This window comes from Oncorhynchus clarkii, chromosome 10 (genome assembly GCF_045791955.1).
Source record: "Oncorhynchus clarkii lewisi isolate Uvic-CL-2024 chromosome 10, UVic_Ocla_1.0, whole genome shotgun sequence".
In the NCBI taxonomy this organism is placed as follows: Eukaryota; Metazoa; Chordata; class Actinopteri; order Salmoniformes; family Salmonidae; genus Oncorhynchus; species Oncorhynchus clarkii.
This window is the reverse complement of record NC_092156.1, coordinates 11,917,609-11,942,033: the sequence shown is the minus strand read 5'-3', so window position 1 is coordinate 11,942,033 and position 24,425 is coordinate 11,917,609. Positions and strand designations below refer to the sequence as shown.

Below are 24,425 nucleotides of genomic sequence, written 5' to 3'. Positions count from 1 at the left end.
CTTTGCTATCACCAGCAGGCACTACAGCATAATAGTAAGAACATTTCAATTATAAACTTGTAACACTATAAACAAGATTACAGATAATTACAAGGACAATCATATTATTGTTGATGATAATATATTAGCTAGATAATAATACTAAGCAATAAGGCTTAGGGGAGGGGTGTGGAATATGGCCAACATAGCACAGCTAAGTAAAAACAAAACTAGTATATTGGCCATATACCACAAACCCCTGAGGTACCTTGTTGCTATTATAAACTGGTTACCAACATAATTACAAGAGTAAAACATGTTTTTGGGGGGTCATAACTGTGGTATATACCACAGCTTTCAGCCAATCAGCATCCAGGAGCCAAAGTACCCAGTTTATAATAGAGTATATAGTATGAGAACGATACTACCAGAGTAAAGATAAACCTGATTCAAAGCTATAGGAACCGGTACTGTACACAATGAAGTCAGAGCCATAAGTGTGTTTTTCTTCTTCTTCGTTTCGTCATGTCACTTATACAGATATTTTCACAGCTTTGATCATAATGGGATTTAGGAAGTGCTGTACATGGGAGCTATCGGCAACAAAGCACAGCCATTCCAACCTGCAGAGTGAGAATATGCTGTTTGACAGAGTGTGACGACCTTACTCTCAACATTGTGCATTGACTGACACTTCCTAAGAACTCAGCCATGAAACAGTGTGGTTAGCTAAGATAATACGACACCTACCAGCGACAGCATTACCTTTTCCCATATCCTATGTCTGTGAGAGGGGTGGTTTTTTCACTTGCTGCCATTTAAAATTCCTGAGCTGATGTGTAATTTTGGGCCTGGCGGAGCGGGGGGGGGAGGATGACAGCAGTGGTGTGGAATACACACATGGTGGTGGTGTGGGAGGGAGCACAGTGCAGGGTGGGGAGATGACAAACAGGCAGGTTTGTCTCAGATCTCACCTACTCTAACAGACAGGCCCCAGTGCCACAGGCTGCAGCAGAAGCCCCAGCTCAGCCAGAAGTCAACTCAGCTTCTCACTCATCTCCCCCAGGTGCTTACAGGTAACACTCAGGACACAGGGCCCTGCCTTGCCTGGAGGGGAAACGACACAGGTGGGCCTGGGGGGGTGTAGGTACGGCACAGGTTGACCACGTAGGTACGGTGGTGTTCTTCTTGGGAGAAACGGAATGTTACACATCTATATAAGACCACCCCTTAATCATGTAGGCAGTCAGTGTTCACACACACAATTTACAAGGACAACAACCTCTCATGTTGCTTTTTTTTTTCCAAATAGAGGAAAACGTTTTCTCAGCATGGGTTTTTCTTACTTACAGTAACTTACTGCCAAGACTAATCCTTGGCTTTAATTGGTTGAGGATATTATTCATTGCATTTGACCAGGGCATGCTTCTGTCTAAGTAGATGAAGGAAATATCTGAATATTTATTTAACTAGGCAATTCAGTTAAGAACAAATTCTTATTTACAATGATGACCTACCCCAGCCAAACCCAGACAACACTGAGCCAATTGTGTACTGCCCTATGGGACTCCCAATCACAGCCAGAATTGAACCAGCGTCCATAGTGACACATCTAGCATTGAGATACAGTGCCTTAGACCAATGCGCCACTCAGGAGCCCCAGTATTACTTACTGTAATATTTTATGTCAGTAAATGAAGGGTCAAGCTGCTTCTTCTGGCCTGAATTGGAGTGTGGCTTACCACTGTTCCATAGGAGAATAATACAATTTAAACTAAAATGAAGGGAATTCAGGAAGCATTCAAATGAAACAGTGAAAACCACTAAATGTCCTGATTTAACATGATTAACAGTTTTAATTTGGTCCTCTGCGAGTGAATGGGAAACAGGCTATTTCTGGCCCACTTTTTCATATATTTTTTTACTTTCAACCATAGCTCTCCCGCCCCAGATCAACTAAATGACAAACTAAGTCTTGTAACTATGGAAACAGAACTCTCATTGGTAGCTTTAACACTTAACCATGTTCCACCAATCTGAAAGGACATGGCAGAAAGACAGAGAATGTACTGATATGTTTTCTGTCTGTCTAAGAGTTTGGTTCGTGTATGATTCAAGTAGAGGACCCTCAGTAAAAAAAAGACACCACAACATGTTTATATTTAACAATATATATTTCCAATGTCAATGTACATTCCATTTCGACATGAGCTTTCTTCACAAACACAGGTTGGAATCTAAATAAATACTATATAAAATAGAACTTCAAAATAAATATATCTATAAAGGGAAACTTTTATATGGGAGATTTGTTCATTTTGTTATAGTTAAACAAAACAAAAGCACAGAGCTAATTTTTCCGCAACATTGACATTGCAAAGGCAAAGACATTGAATAGCAGGAGCCAGCAGTTTTGAAGGTTATTTTGATTGAGTTGAAGATAATTCTAGTGGCCACAAGTGTACCACAAAATGGAGTTTAAGTCACAGCATTCTAACAAAATAAAAGGCTTCGTTATTGAGTTGTCATGGTTGGTGATTATTCAATACCTTAACAGGCCACCAAACACATGACGCTAAGGGTTTTACCCAAGCCACAGTGTGAGAGAGACAGAGAGAAAAAAGGTAGAGAAGCAAAAGAGATCCACTATTAAACAAGATGGACTGGAACATAGCTTTACAGTTCTCTTTTCCTCGTGGTGCTTTTGACACATTTATGGACAGCAGCTGTATTTGTAAATCAAGACCAGGGTATTTGTTAATTAAGGCCAGGGTATTTGTCAATCAAGGCCAGGGTATTTGTTAATTAAGGCCAGGGTATTTGTCAATCAAGGCCAGGGTATTTCTTAATTAAGGGCAGGGTATTTGTTAATTAAGGCCAGGGTATGTGTCAATCAAGGCCAGGGAATTTGTTAATTAAGGCCAGGGTATTTGTCAATCAAGGCCAGGGTATTTGTCAATCAAGGCCAGGGTATTTGTCAATCAAGGCCAGGGTATTTGTCAATCAAGGCCAGGGTATTTGTCAATCAAGGCCAGGGTATTTGTCAATCAAGGCCAGGGTATTTGTCAATCAAGGCCAGGGTATTTGTCGGCCAAATTGGGGAAGGAAAAAAAGTTGCGACACTGTAAGTACAAACAGGGGGAAATGGGTTGATCCGGATAGGCCAAAATGTTATTCCTTCAGTGGATTCAATGATTCCACAGTTGCAGGGGCACTGAAGAACTGGGAATTAGCTTCGCCTCTATCCGCTAAAGAGGCATGAATAGCATAAACAGAGGTATTTTTACTGCGGGGCACACTTTTCTAAATCAAGTGCTTATGATAGTAAGACCTGTCTTCCCCCCTCCCTCTTCCCCTCAACCTCAAATCTTTACCCTCAAAATATATATCTATATATCTATCTATGTTTTGTATTGTAGTTATAATGTACCATGCAGTTTTTCAAGGACATTTAAAACTATTTACAACAACATATCACCTGCATAGGTCTATTTCTATAAAATAGGTCTATTTCTATAACATAGGTCTATTTCTATAACATATTGTCACCACATCAACAAATATTCCCTGGCTTTGCCAGTCAGAACATAATTCCCCATTTTGGCACCTTCCCTTGGATTGAATTGCAAACATTTGAAAATAATATTGCCTTATACATTCAAGACTAAGAACAGTGTTTTTTTTCCTGTGTGTTTTCTGCTTTGTGCAACAAGACAAGTACAAAAATGTAAAAGAGGCAGGCCCTAATGTTAGTGGGGGACCTTAGAACCGACGTGACAGAAATGTGTAGATTCCCTTTATGCCAAACTGAAGCATAAAAAAAGGACACAGCACCTTTAAGAGCAATTGCCCTCTGACAATTTGGCGAGTGCATAACAAATATGATCCCTAAGACAGATAAACAAGCTATACTAAACTCCTTTGGCAAAGTCATTGGTACTCCATGCAAGCCGCAAAAATAGATTGAGAAAATAAAGATAAATAATATTTCTAACAGACGAAAAACTCAACACTGCAGCAAAAATTATGAGAATTTCTTAATTCCAATATTTTACTTTTAGATGTGTGTGTATTGTTAGATATTGCTGCACTGTTGGAGCTAGGAACACAAGCATTTTGCTAAACCCGCAATAACATCTGCTAGATATGTGTATGCGACCAATAAAATTTGATTTGATACAATGTGGACTCAAAGTAGTTCACAGAGTAATGTAAAATACATTAAGCATTAATACTGTGCTTCAGTACATCATAAGGGGTTTGCGTCATCTAAAAAGGTTGTTCAAGTGGCAGGTTTGATTTAACTAAGGCTGGCTAGATATGCTACAGCTTCACTTGACCTCTTTCTGAAAACGCTACACTCCAGAAAATGTTCAAAAAGGTTTTTCAGCTATCCCCATAAGATAACTACTTTTGGTCCCAGGGAGAACCCCTTTGGTTCCACGTAAAACCCTTTGGTTCCATGTAGAACCCACTGTGGAAAGGGTCCTACATGGAACCCAACATGTTTCTACCTTGAACCAAAAAGGGTTCTCCTTTGGGGACAGCCAAAAAAAACTTTTAGGTTCTGGATAGCACCTTTTTTTCTAAGACTGTATTTTCCCTCCATTTCCTCTCTTAACGTACTCTTCCTAAATAATTCACAATTGCCCTTTTGTCCTTTTTAAACTGTTCTTTGCCTATTGTGCAAAGTGAAGTCAACTAGGCTAGTGGCAGTTTTTACGTGCTAGACCAAATTCTACTGATGAGGAACGATCCCTGAGGAGGTTTTTCTACAACACATCCACGTCGAGCACTGGAGTTAACCACTACGTCACATCATGCAGGGCATGACGTGCAATTATTCTGAAGTGATTGGTAAAAGCTAGGTTTTAAAAAATCCCCTCAAAGAAATGGAAAGTGATCAAGTCAGGCAATCCTAAACACTATTTTTCTCTCAGTTGTGGTATGACCTTACATATCAGACGGGCAAAGCCACACGACTTCACCTCTCACTTTTCCACCTTGACAGAACGAGCTCAACATCAAGCTAGCAACTGGAAGGCTTGTATGGGACTGAAACATTTCATATATGGGGGAGAGTGGGTGGCTGTTTCAGTTGAAGTATCCTTTACTACCCAAAAGGAAATCAACAGTTTGCATAAACAGAGGGAAACTGCTTTGGAGCAGGCTTCTTTTTTGTGTGTTTTTTCTTGGAGAACAACAACTGGGGTCCATTGTGTCATAGAGTAGCAAGCTATGATGAAGCTGGAAATTCAGAGCAGTATAGAGGGATAATGAATTGTGCCTTCAGCCATTTTAGAAACAAAATCTGCCAGTCTGTTATACTTATAAAGATCGGTTCTGAGGCAAGCAGTTGTCTAGGACAACCAATTGAGCAGACAGACCTATTCTGACTTGTGTGGAATAACATCACTCGAACCAAGAAGGACAAGTGTAAACCCTTTTGTAAGTACCATGGTTTTCTGGAAGCCATCCAGCGGTTAGGGGTTGGTGGGATTGTCCTATCCAGAGGGTATTGATAAGGCAACAGCCAATGACTATCATGAGGCCTGTTTCTCCTGGCCTGCAACCTTGGCCTCCATGCTCTTACAGGCCTGCTGGAAGTTCTTGCAGCGGCAGCCCGGGCGGCTGGTTTTGTCATAGCACTTCTGCGACAGTTTGACACAGCCCATGGTGGGCAGGTAGCACACCAGACAGGGCAGCACCAGGGACATGGCTGCCATGAAGGACCAGCGCGCACAGCAGTTAGACTGGTGGCAGGAGCACGGGCGGTCGGCGCAAGATCCCTCATCATCCTCGTCCTCTGTGCAGTGGTAGAAAATGGCCTTGACCAGGCACATGCAGGTGGCTGAGTCCACCAGGCTCTGCACTGAGCACAGGCACTCCTGGTTACACACCCAGCACGAGGGCAGGGTCCGGGGCAGGGTGCACTCCGTGCAGCGGCACTTCCCACAAATCTCACACAGCAGCATGTGCTTCTTGTCAACCGTTGCAGCCCCCAGGGCAGCAGTTTTTAGATCCAGGGGCTTTGAGGTGAGCGCCTTGGGCCCGCAGCAGGGGGTCCTGGTGGTGACTACGGTGGAGTTGTGGTCCACCACGGGGGTGGGGGCTGCGTGGTCCAGCAGCCTCTGGTCTGACGAGGTGCTGCTGCTGCTGCTGATGGAGCTGGGCCGCCCGCTGAAGGTTATCCAGGGGTGTGTGGTGGCGTTGTGAGGGTTGCAGCGCGCCAGTTGGGGGAGGTGGGGAGCCCCTAGCAGTGCCTCGTGGGGCCCCCTGTTGACAGCCTTCTGGTTGAGGGGTTGCTGGGAGACCACAGCGGGACTGTCAATATAGTCATTTTCCACATGAGAGGACTTCATCTGGTCGATTGGGAAGATGGTGAGCGGGTGCTGTAGCCTTCCATACGGAACCATACGCAACGGCTGGGATATAATGGAGGAAGACACTCCAGGGATGTGGTGGGGAACCCTCGACTCCATCTGTGTGGTGGTGTCCCTCATACAGAAAACAGAGAGCTCAACATCTAGCAGTCCTGCAGAAACATAGAGACAACAGTCAGCCTCCTGGAATGGCTACCCTACTTACAGATGTAGGATCTTAATTTGAGCCAGTTTGCTACAGCATGAAAATAATCCTGCAGCAACAGGAAATGTGAATTATTATGTGGATTATAATTAATGGACATTTTTGTAGGTGTTGATAGATGTTTTGTTAGGGCAAATCAAGTGGAAATTACATACTTTAGATGTATTTTTACATGTTTGCATTTCCTGCTTTGCAGGCAAATTCTCAGCAACAAAAAAGTGATCAAATGATGAACCTACATCTGTACACAAACCCATCTAACACAAGGCTCTTAGTCAGTGGTTGTCCAAGACGTGAGTCAGCATAGAGTATATACTCTCAACAATGACTCATAGCAACCGATTGTACTGATGACAGTTACATTCAGAGAACGTCCTGTATCAGTTTATAATGAATATTAACAAGCACATTATTTATATATTTATATATAAACATTCTAATAATACCTGGTATTCAAATGCAATAAAATCCACATTATGTTGCGCATTAATATGTCATTTACCCAATTCATGTTCAACACTTTCTCAAGAGACAAAATACCACAACGTCAACATTAATTGCAAGACATGAATGCAATAACAAATAAAGCCTATGCCAAATTATATTCAGAAGAAGGGGGGCCCTATAGTCCAGAATGAGACTATAACACATGACTTCAAGTGCTATAAACACATTCACCAAAAGGACCATTGATGAAATAGATATAGCTTTTTGTATGTTTGGTGACTAGACAAAAATATAATGAATCGCATTGTTGATTTAATTGCATTTGGTCGGTGTTCATTTCTCCTTAAAGGTTGTAGGGCACGGTTCCCCAATAGGCGGCATGCGGGCCAAATTCAGCTCGCTGTTGATTTTATTTGCCTCCCCAAGTATACTGAGCAAAATATATGTACTTTTTTTTGATGGGCATAAAAGACTGTAAAATCACCAGGAAATTTCCTCAAAGTGATTTCAATTTAGAAAATCTGTTTCCAAGTATTCCTACGTATAAATAGAGACATGTGTGATCGTGTCCTAATGTAATCAATGTTTGAAAGCATTCTGTTTTTGTCAAATGCTATATCTGTTTGAAATTCTTGTGGTTCATTTGCAGCGTAAAAATGATTCATAACTATGATGCTGTGAGTAGAAAACTAACAAGTATTCTCCATAGTGACAAATAACATGTTCCTCTTTACCCATCCTATCTTTACAAGAATCGGACACTCGTTTTTGGATATTACTCTGCATGCGCCAAAAGAGACATAGTTCCATGCCCCATCATCACTCTTAAAAAGGAAGAAACCCAGAATTAGTAGGTAGACTGTAATGGCACCTATGTAAGCAGGTTGACGTTTCTTGGGATGAATCCTGTCCTGGAGGCAGAGATGAGCGGATTGAGCCAGGTGCGAAGTCAAAATTGGCTATTTCGTTTTTAAAAAATCATGAAAACAAAAGTGAGCTTGTCGGTCTTAATTTAATTTAAGGTTAAGCATAAAGTTAGCAGTGTGGTTAAGTTTATGTTTAAAATTATGACTTCGTGGCTGTGCCAGCTAGTGACCACGCTGCAGAGCTGCTTCCAGGACAAGATTCGTCCCAATAAATGCCAACGTTCCCTATTTAATGACCCAATAGTCATACAGGGCACAACAGTTACTACTTAGTAGTTACTTTATAGTAGACACTATAATGTAGTGTGGTAGACTACATACCTACCACTCTAGCTGGCAGACATGATAAATTATAAAGAAATTCATGAAATTTTTAGTTAAATATTGATACGATTGTCAGGTAATTTGCCACAGCAATAATCACGGAACCTGAAAATAGTGAGCAAAATGCTACGTCTCTCCGACCTGCAAATACTCCTGATCATCAGAACCAGTGAATCCAGAGACGTTAGGTAGGTAGGTTACAGTGTCTCCCTCCTCCCTCCCCTCAGCGTCTGTGAATTAAGTGAATATAACCGGAGGCGACACGTCATTGGAAATAGAAAATAAACGTAAAATCTGACTACATATTTATCGAGACATGATGATAACATTTCATTCGACAAGTGATTCACAATAGCAAAATCTCCAGAACATATAGGCTATGGCGTCTTAAAATTATATATTTTTTACGCGCAAGTGGCTATAGTGTGGGCTATTGGTTTATGAAAGGAGGGTGGCAGTTTAGACCAAAACGCTACTTATTTTTATTGGACAAACGGTTTCTTTTAAAACGGAGAGTTATTTAAAGGAACAGATGACAAAACCACCTGACATATGCATATGAGGTGCCAGCTCAAACGCTGCAGAGAAGCGTCACGCAACCAGCCCCGATAATGCGAATGATCACTAGCAAGAGGCAAAGACACGAGTCCGTAACTAATAGCCTACGTTAGGCTGCTGTTTTTAACCGCAACATAGATGTGTATAAACGGCTTATAACGCTTTAAAAATGAACGAGGTAAAACAAAAGTCAGCATTTAGGCTCTCTTATTTCATCTGCTCTCATTATTACTTTTCTCTTGTCCACAACCTTGCTACAGTAGCATCCATGGTTAAATATTGACACAAAGTACAAATACGGGAACAGCTTGTTGCAAGCGTGAAAAATATGTTCAGCGCACCCAAGCAATCCACAAAATTGATGTACACACCAGTATTCGAAATTGTTTAACCAAAAATGTGATAGGCTACTAGGGTTTCTGTATCCCATGTCGAAAACGTCATTATAAATCCGATAGAATAACTTACTTTTCCAGACTAGCAGCGCATTTCTCTGTTGAGCTCGAAGACTGCATGTATATTCCAAAGATATTTCTCCCAAGTAAAGAAAAAACACTAAGTCCAAAAATGATTGAACACTATCCACTCGATGCTTACTGCAGTGAGGACACGGTCTTTTTGATACGATGTTGCAACTACATGGGGAAATTGGTTTTTATGAATGGGAGGGTAAAGAACGTACTGCGCAGATGCCTTGGCATGTTTTTTTTGTGAATGGGAGGGCACAACGTCTCAGAGCTCAAATGCGGGGGTTACGTTTTTATGAATGGGAGGACGCCGAATTTCATTGCGCAAGCGTGATACCAAGAGTTCATGAATGGAAGAATTGGGAGGTTTTGTCACAAGGGCGATGTCAGAGAGGATTACATGAATGAGCCGACTATGGGCCTCACACCATGCACCATCTTTATTCAACGATTCACTCATTCATGATTCCGACCTGAAAATGAATGCTAATTTCCGAATATGTAAACCTCATGTCAGGGGCATCTTGAACATTTTGAATTGTGCAATGGGAAATAATAACATTAAGAACATAAATATTTGATGTAGGTATATGCCTCGTCTTTATATGGTAAACTATTGTTGTGTAAAGAATGTAAAGCTAAATGAAAGAACTATTAGCATATGGAGAGCCGCCTGGCCTAAAATGTAAGTAAAATGCTATGTAGAATCAAAGCTTTGCTCCAAACTGAAAACATGTAGGCTAAATGACTGCTAAACCTAGATCGTGGCATATCGGCTACTAATAGGGTATTATATTATTACACACTTGTAGTACTATATTGTGGATCACGATTCAAAGAAGATCGAAACGGTGGCATTTGCTGTTGTTTTACCTCTTGTTTTTCTATGTATTTACATTTACAAATAATAGGGTCTTGCTTTCTCCATTTGCTGCAGTTTGAGTCGAGTCCTTGCACAGTAAAATGCAGTTTTGATTTGAGTTTATGACACCAAACTGTGAAACACAACCCGCGTGGTGGCACGCATGATTCACAAAAGAGTAGGATGTTGTTGATTTGTACCGAAACCACAAGAAGGAAAATGAGTGTGAATTTCCCTTGTAACAACCCACTGTCTGCCCTTCCCCCACGGATAGCGTTCAGCTCCCAACTTGTGTATTCAATGCTGTCAAAGGTTAAACGTCTCCACTACATTAGCACAGACTTCGATGACAACCTCACCTTCACTTTAACACTACCAAATTGTAATTGTTTGTAAGGACGTGTTCAAGGGCACATAATTAGGCAATGGTTTGTATTTCTTTAATGCAACTGAGACCATGCGGCATTTGGGAAATAGCTGCAGTTTCTGTAAAATGTGAATACACATTTAGCTAAATCTCCTGCCCAGTCTGCAATATTTTCTATTCAGTGCTGATGACCACACATTGCAACAAGGATGAACACTTAGGAAATAAGGGATGGCGGTAAGCTTGGCCCCGGGGATGTACAGAGGGTAGTGCGTACGGCCCAGTACATCACCGGGGACAAGCTTCCTGGCATCCAGGACCTCTGTACCAGGCGGTGTCAGAGGAAGCCCCTAAAAAGTGTCAATGACTCCAGCCACCCCAGTCATAGACTGTTCTCTCTGCTACCGCACGGCAAGCGGTACCAGAGCTCCAAGTCTAGGACCAAGAGGCTTCTAAACAGCTTCTACCCTCAAGCCATAAGACTCCTGAACATCTAATCTAATGGCTACCCAGACTATTTCCATTGCTGCCCCCCCCCCCCCCCCCCCCCCCCCCCCCCCACACACACACACTGCTGCTGCTATTCTCTGTTATTTTCTATGCATTACCACTTTAATAACTACCTACATGTACATAATTACATCAACACCGGTGTCCCTGCACATTGACACATTGACTCTGTACCGGTACCCCGTGTGTATATAGCCCCGCTATTGTTATTTACTGCTGCTCTTTAATTATTTGTTATTCTTATCTCCTACTTCTTTAGGTATTTTCTTAAAACTGCATTGTTGGTTAAGGGTTTGTAAGTAAGCATGTCACTGTAAGGTCTACACTTGTTGTATTCGGCGCATGCGACTAATACAATTAGTTTTGATTTGAGTTCATGACACCAAACTGTGAAACACAACCCGTGTGGTGGCACGCATGATTCACAAAAGAACAGGATGTTGTTGATTTGTATCAAAACCACAAGAAGGAAAATGAGTGTGAATTTCCCTTTTAACAACCCACTGTCTGCCCTTCCCCCACGGATAGCGTTCAGCTCCCAACTTGTGTATTCAATGCTGTCAAAGGTTAAACGTCTCCACTACATTAGCACAGATTTCAATGACAACCTCACCTTCACTTTAACACTACCAAATTGTAATTGTTTGTAAGGACGTGTTCAAGGGCACATAATTAGGCAATGGTTTGTATTTCTTTAATGCAACTGAGACCATGCGGCATTTGGGAAATAGCTGCAGTTTCTGTAAGATGTGAATACACATTTAGCTAAATCTCCTGCCCAGTCTGCAATCTTTTCTATTCAGTGCTAATGACCACACATTGCAACAAGGATGAACACTTAGGAAATAAGGGTCCTTCAGAGCCTCAATTGTTTCTTTGGGCAGCAGTAGTCACAATCACACATATGGAAATCCCGTCCTGCCTGGTGGCACCCACAGAGCTCTCTCTCTCTCTCTCTCTCTGCAGCTTTGTGGTTTGCAGGCATGGGTTGCAAAAGCTGCCTGTCAAATTGCATATTTTTTTTGCAGCATAATCGTCAATGCACAAAATAATATTTATCTCCTGTTCTTTATGGTCCCTCCCACATCCACATGGTACCTCTGTGGATGTGAGGCCAACATCTGTTGTACAGGAGAAATTATTTTAATTCATAAACAATGTCAGGGTGTTCCAGTTCGGACCCAATGACAACATGAGAGTAATGATGAATTCCGCAATAGGTTTCTAGAGTAAGGCAGATCTCAAACATGGAGCCAGGTAGTTTCAACTTCTCAAATATTGACATCCTGAATCTGCAGAAACATGGTTTTTAGAAGGTGTGTTTGTGTGCTTTGGAGTGGAGAAAGGTCTGTGGTGAGAAGTAGGAAGGGGAGGAGCATGTGTATGTATTTTTGGATTGTGTGTTGTGTGTGTGTGTCTGTTGTGTGTACCTGCCTTTCTGCCTCTGTGTGTGTAGCCATCATAATTGTGTCTCACTTGAGATTGATTACTTGGGCCAATATTAATTTATTCTAAATCTGAATTCAACAAATATAAATATTCCCATTTTGAAAGTAAAGCTGAATATATTACCTTACGGTAGGTAGTATGGAGAATGATGTATTATCTTTACTTCAATATCTTTAATCATAGAGCACTGGATGGCTCTTGTAAAACACTGTGGTCTACACACATTTTAGAGACAGTTGTACTCTCTACCCTAGAAATCGCTCAAAATGTAATCGTAATTTTCCATCTAGATGTGAACATAGGTAATTAGCGAAGGAAAATATAATGAGAATGGTCTCGTGTAAATATGGGTTTTGACCAAAGCCCAAGTCATTAGACTGGAATTACCATGTAAAAAGTAAGGTATGTTTATTAGTTTTATAATTAGAACACACAGCTGACAAACTATCGTCTCTCACTTAAAATTTAACACATCTTTGGCCATCAACAGAAAGCAAATCCATTATAAATTGAACACATCTTAGTCCACCTGCAGAAACCTAACAACTAGGTATTTCTGAGGGCCTCTGTGGTCATGGACATAGCCCACAGGAAGAGGGACTGTTATTACGGACAACTAATGTGAGGAATGTGGGCCTTTGGTGAGCTGTGGGCGATGTGGGAAGACTGGAGGCAGCATCCCTCAACCCTCTTGCCTTGACAGAGGGGAAAACCAAGCCCCTGGTGGAAGCCGACCCCTAACCTCTCTTGAGAAGGGTGACAGGACCCTGCCTGAACCCTCACCCAGGGGACCAACCAGCGCTGAAGTGTGACCTTCTGCTAGGGGTGTGGTGTAGCGCCCTTCACACCACTCACATTCTGGGCATTCCACGTGTCGCTCCGTGCACATAACATCCTTGTCTCCTGAGACCCCACACCACTACCTCATCTACAACACAAAGATACCCTGGCACAGGGGTCCCTTCTCTCACCCTAGAAGAGGGACGTCTCACACAGCATTCTCCACTGAATGGGACTCCTGATTCATACCGGCACATCCTACTGAGAGAGGAATAGAAACCTATGAACTTTGATCTGCCCTATATCAGGGCCTACATGGACATACACATCCAGACTGTTTCACTGCTTCAGACAGCTTGGTTTGTGTGAGGGCTGTACTTGCCTGTGGTTGTCTGGTAAAGCCTGTTGGCCTGTGTCTGTGCGGTGTGTGTGGTTTATATGTATCCTCCATGTGTGGCTCAGCCCACTCAGCCCAGCCCAACGTGGTCCTCTTCACTTTCCATCTTGTGGCGCTGGATAGACTGTCCAACAATGGGCAGGTCCACCTAACAGCCCAGACCAGGCAGTAATCACATGACTGGAGTTATACGTCATATCGAACAGTCATTATACTGTGGAAAATGGCCAGCCCAATCAGGGCAGTATGGCTGTCCTAATGCCTGGTTAATGCAATGAGGATTATGTTTGTTTTATCAGACAAGAGAAGTAAGACTGCATTCAGTGCTCACATTTAAAGGATTGGTTCACTATTTTTGAACCAAGTCTCTATTTGCTCGCTCTGCAATATGGGGGCCGACGGAAACCATGAACAAAGGATCCCAAAACACCCACATTTATCCTTTTAGAAACATCAAAGTACTCAGTATAGTGATGCAGGTCTTTTGTGTAATTCCAAACTTTATCCTCAACATTCTATTACATTCCATTATGTTGGACTCGAGTGATACATTTCCATGTGTGCGCATGTGTGTGCTTTCTCGTTCCAATTGTGGTGACTTGCCTAGTTAAATAAAGGATTTATTTTTTTTAAATAAACAAAAGCTACGAGAAACAAGAACGTGTATAGTTCAAGTCAGTGCGTTCAACTTAGAAGTCCTCCTGAAACCTCATTCACTCCAAACCTGTTGGATGACTATATCAAGGCAAAGGGTCTCTGAGTTTGTCCATCCTGTGACTCATCCCTGTTGTCAGCCATTTAAATATTTGGAGTGTCCACGTTAGACTTGGTAGAGTATGTGTGATTATAGTACCCTGTGTCTCACAGAGGAAGGAAAGTGGAGGAGGGTTCCAGAGCTTGGGCAGAGTTTGGGAGGGGGAAGGTGAGGTAGAGCTGGGTGTGGTTAGGAGGTGTGGGAGGGGGAAGGTGAGGTAGAGCTGGCTGTGGGTAGGCGGTGTGGGAGGGGGAATGTGAGGTAGGGCTGGGTGTGGGTAGGAAGTGTGGGAGGGGGAAGGTGAGGTAGAGCTGGGTGTGGGTAGGGGTGTGGGAGGGGGAAGGTGTGGTAGGGTGTGGGTAGGGGGGTGTGGGAGGGGGAAGGTGAGGTAGGGATGGGTGTAGGTAGGAAGTGTGGTAGGGAGAAGGTGAGGTATGGCTGGGTGTGGGTAGGAGGTGTGGGAAGGGGAAGGTGAGGTAGAGCTGGGTGTGGGTAGGAAGGTGGGAGGGGGAAGGTGAGGTAGAGCTGGGTGTGGGAGGGGGAAGGTGAGGTAGAGCTGGGTGTGGGTAGGAGGTGTAAGGGGGCAAGGTGAGGTAGGGCTGGGTGTGGGTAGGAGTGTGGGAGGGGGTGGGTAGGAAGTGTGGGAGGGAGAATGTGAGGTAGGGCAAGGTGTGTGTGGTAGAAGGCAGGCAGTCAGAAGACAGGAAGTGACAGTTCAGTGCGCACCTCAGCAGTCAGTCAGTGAGTCAGTCAGTCAGCCAGTTTCCGAGACATGATACGTGCTGACCTTCATTAAGCCCAACAGCAGGAACAGTATCATGGAATCACCACCACCAGCTAGGCTATATTTAAGGGGCTAGGCTATATTTAAGACCTGATTCAGCAGCACAGGCCTGGCTCACGTACAAAGCATCAGCTCTATCATCCTCTGAGCGCATCTGTTGACAGGCTAATGGCTAAAATAAGCTCCAGCTGGGAAGAGTACACTTCAACATCCGCAACTAGCCCACTTTCTGTGAGGCAGTCGATTGAGGATGGTGAGGGGGCGAGGTTTTCCACTCTCGGATGTGACAGGCTACTCTCTTCATCTGTGGCTAATTCACAATAAATAAAAACAGATCATGTGTTTCTGAATGGTAATAAAGAGTTTGAGAGGGGACCATATATTATGAGGAATGGATGGACTGACTCAGAGTTATTTTGTTAATACGTGTTCTGTTCTGTATCATCTTTGGTATGTTGTTCATTGAAACCCCATTGCCTGTATATCAATCAGATGGTCTGGGTGAGGAAGGTAAAGGGGCAATGTGTGGGAGCTGGTTTACCCAGGGAGAAGTGGCCCCTTTGATCTGGGCTAATGAGCTGACAATACTGCCTCCGAGACCACTTCCTGGGGCCAGCTAGGGGACTGTGAGTTTGGCCACCTGAAACAACAAGTGTCACCCCCCCCCACCTAGGCCCATTCTTCCCTGCCTGCCTGCTTTTGCCACCCGCCCCCACCCCACCCGCTGTGACACTGTGTCATTATGGGTGGTGACAGTCGGAGATGTGCTACTGTGAGGAGTGCAGTCAGCCGGTGACCATTTGTCCTCCTCTGTGGACAGTGGCTGTGTGACCCAGTGACCTGAAACTTGATTTCTCAATGAAATCCTGCTAGGGGGATGTCAATCCAGTCATGTGCTTTGTCTGTGCATTTATTCAAAAAAGGTAAACTCATAACTTCCGGTTATAAAGGAAAAGGGTTGTCATGGAAAAGGGTTGTCATGGAAAAGGGTTGTCATGGAAAAAGGCTGAGAGATGATATTGTTTTTTACCTTCATATTGTGATCTCAGCTATGTTTTCGGATTAATATTTTCCATATCTGTAAGTAATGTGTTTTATGACGTACAGTATTATTAAATGAGAAGTAGGCTAACTTCGTGAACCACATGCATCAGGAGCTGAAGTGAGTTTCTAATGTCCTTACTTGTGTTTTGCTGTAAGGCAATAGTCTCCACTCAGTCACAACTAACTAAACTGTTCATTTCCCCCTGGTCTAGAAATACACAGATGACATTGTGGACATCAGGGCGAGATGGCGAGATTTTTTCTGAATGTGGCTGTGTGATTGACTGTCATCTGAGACTGACGATGCCTCACAGCCTTCATATGGAGAAGACATAGACAAAGCAGCAAAGAAAAGGAATCCACCCACCCAGCAAAAAGATGGGTTGCTCATCAAAATGTAGTTTATGAAAGTTCAATCAGGAAGGCTGGTCTGAATGTTTGTTTATCTTCATCCAGTAAGCATAACATAATTCATTTTGTTTCCTATTCTAGGGGCATAGTGGGAGTGAATAGTAACGTATCATTATCAGCATAGCGTCCTGTTTCTTCCTGTTTCCTATTAGCCATGTGTCATTCACCTATTTACCTTATAGCCTATAACCACAGCAACAATAATACACATTCCTCACGTTTGCTCTTTAACCTATTTGTATTTGAATTTATTATGGATCCCCATTAGCTTCTGCTAAGGCAGCAGCTACTCTTCCTGGGGTTTATTATGGATCCCCATTAGCTTCTGCTAAGGCAGCAGCTACTCTTCCTGGGGTTTATTATGGATCCCCATTAGCTTCTGCTAAGGCAGCAGCTACTCTTCCTGGGGTTTATTATGGATCCCCATTAGCTTCTGCTAAGGCAGCAGCTACTCTTCCTGGGGTTTATTATGGATCCCCATTAGCTTCTGCTAAGGCAGCAGCTACTCTTCCTGGGGTTTATTATGGATCCCCATTAGCTTCTGCTAAGGCAGCAGCTACTCTTCCTGGGGTTTATTATGGATCCCCATTAGCTTCTGCTAAGGCAGCAGCTACTCTTCCTGGGGTTTATTATGGATCCCCATTAGCTTCTGCTAAGGCAGCAGCTACTCTTCCTGGGGTTTATTATGGATCCCCATTAGCTTCTGCTAAGGCAGCAGCTACTCTTCCTGGGGTTTATTATGGATCCCCATTAGCTTCTGCTAAGGCAGCAGCTACTCTTCCTGGGGTTTATTATGGATCCCCATTAGCTTCTGCTAAGGCAGCAGCTACTCTTCCTGGGGTTTATTATGGATCCCCATTAGCTTCTGCTAAGGCAGCAGCTACTCTTCCTGGGGTTTATTATGGATCCCCATTAGCTTCTGCTAAGGCAGCAGCTACTCTTCCTGGGGTTTATTATGGATCCCCATTAGCTTCTGCTAAGGCAGCAGCTACTCTTCCTGGGGTTTATTATGGATCCCCATTAGCTTCTGCTAAGGCAGCAGCTACTCTTCCTGGGGTTTATTATGGATCCCCATTAGCTTCTGCTAAGGCAGCAGATACTCTTCCTGGGGTTTATTATGGATCCCCATTAGCTTCTGCTAAGGCAGCAGCTACTCTTCCTGGGATCTGGCTAAATTAAGGCAGTTATATCTTTTAAAAACATTACAATACATTAATAACAGATGTCACAACATATTAAGTGTGTGCTTCTACTCTACTACCACGTATCTCTAACACAAAATCCATGTGTACATGGGTGTGTAGTGCATATGTTATTGTGTTTGTATGCATGTCTCTGTGGGGTGAATCTGGCAATTATCACCTACTTCTCTCTTAACCAATGGACGTAAATCCTGGGATGTACCGTTTTTATATGTCAACTTACCCAAGTTCTCTCACTTGTTGTTTTTCAGCAACAGTTTTCAACAACCATCCGCCTCCCCATCACCACCAGCTACTATGAGAACTGTAAAGTCCGACATTGGAAGTCCTTTCCCCCAGTGGGGGGGGGGGGTTTCGATGCCAGCTGTCCCGCATAGGGTTACCTGCCATCACATCACATCTGGCTCCGAGGATCTTCACTCAGAGATGATGCCATTTCCCAAACGATGTAATAAAATGTCATGTTACCTTCCATCTTTGTTGTTCATTTAACAGAGAAATCAGCAGTACCTTTTTTTTATTACCAATCTGTTTAGCATACTCTCGGAGTCCTGATACCTCCTGAGTGTCCCTCTGTCTGAACTAGAGGTCGACTGATTAATCGGAATGGCAGATTAATTAGGGCCGATTTCAAGTTTTCAGAACAATCGAAAATCGGTATTTTTGGGCGCCGATTTTTATTTTATTTTTATACCTTCATTTAACTTGGCAAGTCAGTTAAGAACACATTCTTATTTTCAATGACGGCCTAGGAACAGTGGGTTAACTGACTTGTTCAGGGGCAGAACGGCAGATTTTCACCTTGTCAGCTCGGAGGATTCGTTCTTGCAACCTTACAGTTAACTAGTTCAATGCACTAACGACCTGCCTCTCTCTCGTTGCACTCCACAAGGAGACTGCCTGTTACGCGAATGCAGTAAGCCAAGGTAAGTTTCTAGCTAGCATTAAACTTATCTTATAAAAAACAATCAATCATAATCACTAGTTAACTACCCATGGTTGATGACATTATCTAGCGTGTCCTGCATTGCATATAATCTGACTGAGCATACAAGTATCTAAGTATCTGACTGAGTGGTGGTAGGCAGAAGCAGGCGCGTAAACATTCATTCAAACAGCACTTTCGTGCGTTTTGCCAGCAGCTCTTCATTGTGCGTCAAGCATTGCGCTGTTTATGACTTCAAGCCTATCAACTCCCGAGATGAGGCTGGTGTAACCGAAGTAAAATGGCTAGCTAGTTAGCGCGCTAACTAGAGGGACGGAAGCCATACTGTTACGCTGGCAATACTAAAGTGCCTATAAGAACATCCAATAGTCAAAGGTTAATGAAATACAAATGGTATAGAGGGAAATAGTCCTATAATTCCTATAATAACTACAACCTAAAACTTCTTAGCTGGGAATATTGAAGATTCCCTCATGCAAAAAGGAACCACCAGCTTTCATATGTTCTCATGTTCTGAGCAAGGCACTGAAACGTTAGCTTTCTTACATGGCACATATTGCACTTTTACCTTCTTCTCCAACACTTTGTTTTTGCATTATTTAAACCAAATTGAACATGTTTCATTATTTACTTGAGGCTAAATTGATTTTATTGATGTATTATATTAAGTTAAAATTAGTGTTCATTCAGTATTGTTGTAATTGTCGTTATTACAAATATATTTTTAAAAATCGGCCTATTAATCGGTATCGGCTTTTTTGGTCCGCCAATAATCGGTATCGGTATTGGCGTTGAAAAATCATAATCGGTCGACCTCTAGTCTGAACATGAAAGTAATGTGATTTTCAGCAGTGAAGATGTATCTTTCAAGCATTGATACTTTTCTCTTTAGGGACCAGCTTTGTTTTTATGCCAAATCTGTTTTGAAACCCACTCAGAGAGCTGGTCTGAGAGTCAATGTTCAGGACATCTTCTCTGTCTCTATGCTTTGGCTGTAAGTTACACCATCAGAAACCAATGTGTCCAACTGAGAGGAGTTTGTCCAACCATTGATGAAAATTTGTCTTGAATAACAAAATATCTTAAAAGGACCTTGTTCAAACCAAATCCTGGTGTAACACAGTCCTTCGGAAAGTCTTTTCAAGAGACGTTATTTCTTGTCATCCATTTCCTTCCTCTCTGGGGGACAGGACAGAACAGGACAGGACAGAACATAATAGGACAGGACAGAATAGGACAGGACAGGACAGGACAGGACAGAACAGGAGCCTGGGAACAAGCTAATGGCAGCAGGTAATGGCCCTCTCTCGTCGGGCCTGCCCGTGGGCCCCTGTCTGGCCTGGGCAGATGGAGAGTACACAGCAGACCCTTTGATGGGCCAGGGGACAGTGCGACATGGGACACTTCCTGGGCTGAATGGCGCCCTGTAACCCTACACCTGGGTCGGCGGGCTCCACCGCTGGCCCTGTGCCAGCTCAGCCTGCCACCTTTGTGTGGCAGGGACTCAGGGAGAGGAGAACCATCCGGACAGGTCCATACCTGGAGGTTCCCAGGCCCCCCTCCAAACCCCCATTCCACACCACCTTTGTTTTCTCTCTGACCCCATTCCAGTTCTCTCACTTTACCAAGTCCGCACTTTTTCTTCCCTGCACAATTTCTAATTTCAAATGCCCCCCCCCCTCCCCTCCACCCACCCATATATGGATGGGACACCAAATTAATTTTCAGTTTCTGTCCTTTAGCTGTTGAGGAACAACAGTGCTGATTAAATGACATACCGTGTATCTACATCTAAAGACAGAGGCAATGCTTACTTTTAAGCTTGTATTTATTTGTATTATATTTACTTTACAGCTCTGTTTACATTGAAATTTACAAAATTATAATTCTGTGTGATATGTCCACCTACGTGTTGTTGAAGTTCCTATCCTGGCTTTTTCATGCAGTTGTTCAGACCTATTTTAAAACTGCATTGTTGGAGCTAGGAACACCCGCAATAATATCTACTAAATATGTATATGTGACCAATATTAGATTTTTTAAAACGGTACGTTTTTGAATATAAGTTAACATGTAGGGTTGTGAAGGAAAGGAATGTTACCGGTAACTTTATAAATGTACCAGTACATTTTTTGGGGTAATTTTCAGAACATGTCAAATATATAAAATTACAATATAAGATGTTTTAAACATGAAAAATTAAATGACATAGATGTAAAACATGATCTTAAATATAACCCACCAACAGACTGTTTACAACAGGGCATTGAGCCAGTAACTAAAAGGTCACCGATTCGATTGTCTGAGCTGACGAGCTGAAAAATCTGTACTACTATGGTTGACCCTGTAAAACACATTTCACCTCACCTATCCAGTGTATGTCACCAAAAAAAGAACCCAAATACATTTTTTAAAATCCAAATCCAACCTTTTCCAACCTTTTTCACTCTGAGGCTACCTCTGGAAGCTACCTCTGGAGTAGCACACAGATGCAATGAAGACACTTTCATAAAAATGGTTTTCATGTATGATTTCAACGCTATCTTTTTTTCATTCTCCTTCCTCCTGTCTTTGTTAATTTGTTAGTACTTTTATTTTATGATGTGAAGCACTTTGTTACTTGCCATACCAATGAAGTTATTATTATTATTAATGCTCATTTCCTGTCACTGTTCCTTTACATTTTGAGGTAATTGATGCTGTAATGACAGATCATGTGCATAAAACCCACTTCAGAGCATAAAAAACAAACAACAGATGTGAGAATTCAGACTGAGGTCACATATTGAGCTTCAGAATTGTATTATGATTGAGATCCACATATGAATGTGCTGTAAATCTGAACTCAAAAGATCAGATTCCATTCGTTTTTTTGCTGTTTACACATTAGAGAAAATGTGAGAAAGGTATCGGATATGTCAAATAATGACTGGCCGTTCTAAATTGGGCTGCCTATGTAAAAGCAGCCTTAGTGAATACTATTGGGTTTCATTGTTGAATAGATGATTTTTTCATTAATTAGGACGTTTTCTATTGAACCATCTGGTCTATCCACTAGCTAGAAACCTATGGAAAATATGGACACAGACATAAAGATGAAGAATTTTTTAAATATTTTATATGAATATATTTCAAATTATTTAAGTATAAATCACCACAGTTTGACAAAAATGACCTGTTAAAGGGATAGTTCACCAAACTTCCAAAATGACATACAGTGCCTTGCGAAAGTATTCGGCCCCCTTGAACTTTGCGACCTTTTGCCACATTTCAGGCTTCAAACATAAAGATATAAAACTGTATTTTTTTTGTGAAGAATCAACAACAAGTGGGACACAATCATGAAGTGGAACGACATTTATTGGATATTTCAAACTTTCTTAACAAATCAAAAACTGAAAAATTGGGCGTGCAAAATTATTCAGCCCCTTTACTTTCAGTGCAGCAAACTCTCTCCAGAAGTTCAGCGAGGATCTCTGAATGATCCAATGTTGACCTAAATGACTAATGATGATAAATACAATCCACCTGTGTGTAATCAAGTCTCCGTATGAATGCACCTGCACTGTGAGAGTCTCAGAGGTCCGTTAAAAGCGCAGAGAGCATAATGAAGAACAAGGAACACACCAGGCAGGTCCGAGATACTGTTGTGAAGAAGTTTAAAGCTCGATTTGGATACAAAAAGATTTCCCAAGCTTTAAACATCCCAAGGAGCACTGTGCAAGCGATAATATTGAAATGGAAGGAGTATCAGACCACTGCAAATCTACCAAGACCTGGCCGTCCCTCTAAACTTTCAGCTCATACAAGGAGAAGACTGATCAGAGATGCAGCCAAGAGGCCCATGATCACTCTGGATGAACTGCAGAGATCTACAGCTGAGGTGGGAGACTGTCCATCGGACAACAATCAGTCGTATATTGCACAAATCTGGCCTTTATGGAAGAGTGGCAAGAAGAAAGCCATTTCTTAAAGATATCCATAAAAAGTGTTGTTTAAAGTTTGCCACAAGCCACCTGGGAGACACACCAAACATGTGGAAGAAGGTGCTCTGGTCAGATTAAACCAAAATTGAACTTTTTGGCAACAATGCAAAACGTTATGTTTGGCGTAAAAGCAACACAGCTGAACACACCATCCCCACTGTCAAACATGGTGGTGGCAGCATCATGGTTTGGGCCTGCTTTTCTTCAGCAGGGACAGGGAAGATGGTTAAAATTGATGGGAAGATGGATGGAGCCAAATACAGGACCATTCTAGAAGAAAACCTGATGGAGTCTGCAAAAGACCTGAGACTGGGACGGAGGTTTGTCTTCCAACAAGACAATGATCCAAAACATAAAGCAAAATCTACAATGGAATGGTTCAAAAATAAACATATCCAGGTGTTAGAATGGCCAAGTCAAAGTCCAGACCTGAATCCAATCGAGAATCTGTGGAAAGAACTGAAAACTGCTGTTCACAAATGCTCTCCATCCAACCTCACTGAGCTCGAGCTGTTTTGCAAGGAGGAATGGGAAAAAATTTCAGTCTCTCGATGTGCAAAACTGATAGAGACATACCCCAAGCAACTTACAGCTGTAATCGCAGCAAAAGGTGGCGCTACAAAGTATTAACTTAAGGGGGCTGAATAATTTTGCACGCCCAATTTTTCAGTTTTTGATTTGTTAAAAAAGTTTGAAATATCCAATAAATGTCGTTCCACTTCATGATTGTGTCCCACTTGTTGTTGATTCTTCACAAAAAAAATACAGTTTTATATCTTTATGTTTGAAGCCTGAAATGTGGCAAAAGGTCGCAAAGTTCAAGGGGGCCGAATACTTTTGCAAGGCACTGTATTGGTCTCTCTGTAAGCAAGGCATGACAGCAATCCATGCTTTGGTTTTGTTTACCTGGCTACTGTTCCAAATGTTAACTTATTAGCATTTGTGGCACGAATCCAATGCAAGTCAATGGTACCTATATTGGTATTTTCGCACCTGATGTCCTAATCATCCTAAACTATATAAACATGTATTGTTTAACTCAATGAAGTTACTTATAGATGATTTGGACATGAAGCTTGAAAATGCTAATATAGGTACAATTGACTTGCATTGGATTTGAAACGGTGGCCAGGTAAACGAAACCAAATCAAATCAAAGTTTATTTGTCATGTTCGCCAAATTCAACAGGTGTAGACCTTACAGTGAAATGCTTACTTACAGGCTCTAACTAACAGTGCAAAAAAGGTATTATGTGAACAATAGGTAAGTAAAGAAATAAAAACAAGTAAGAGAAAAATAACAGTAGCGAGGCTATATACAGGCACCGGTTAGTTGGGCTGATTGAGGTAGTATGTACATGTAGATATGGGTAAGTGACTATGCATATATGATGAACAGAGAGTAGCAGTAGTGTAAAAGAGGGGTTGGCGGGTGGTGGGTGGCACTGGTTGGTCGGGCTAATTGAGGTAGTATGTACATGAATGTATAGATAAAGTGACTATGCATATACGATAAACAGCGAGTAGCAGCACAGGGTAGGGGGGGGGGGGTTGCCTTTTCAGCGGAATGTTGTCGAGGGGTTCCATTGCGGAAAGCCTGTGCTAGAAAGGTTAAAGGTCTTACTCACATCAGCTATGGCGAGCG

At 42.4% G+C, this 24,425-nt stretch overlaps 1 protein-coding gene across 2 annotated transcripts; it reads right to left on the bottom strand.

Annotated features, from left to right (window-relative positions):
- Nucleotides 1-2,134: 2,134 nt before the first annotated feature.
- LOC139418010 (protein sprouty homolog 4-like) lies at nt 2,135-9,444 on the bottom strand. 2 transcript variants are annotated; one of them, XM_071167089.1, is made up of 3 exons: nt 9,291-9,435; nt 8,406-8,494; nt 2,135-6,514 (listed from the first exon to the last, which is right to left on the bottom strand). In XM_071167089.1, the coding sequence occupies exon 3, from the start codon at nt 6,480-6,482 to the stop codon at nt 5,523-5,525; it is 960 nt and encodes a 319-aa protein (XP_071023190.1). In that variant the 5' UTR covers nt 6,483-6,514; nt 8,406-8,494; nt 9,291-9,435; the 3' UTR covers nt 2,135-5,522. The 2 variants fall into 2 exon arrangements, with proteins under 2 accessions (XP_071023190.1, XP_071023189.1); XM_071167088.1 differs by lacking the exon at nt 8,406-8,494 and having other exon boundaries at nt 9,291-9,444.
- Nucleotides 9,445-24,425: the final 14,981 nt, after the last annotated feature.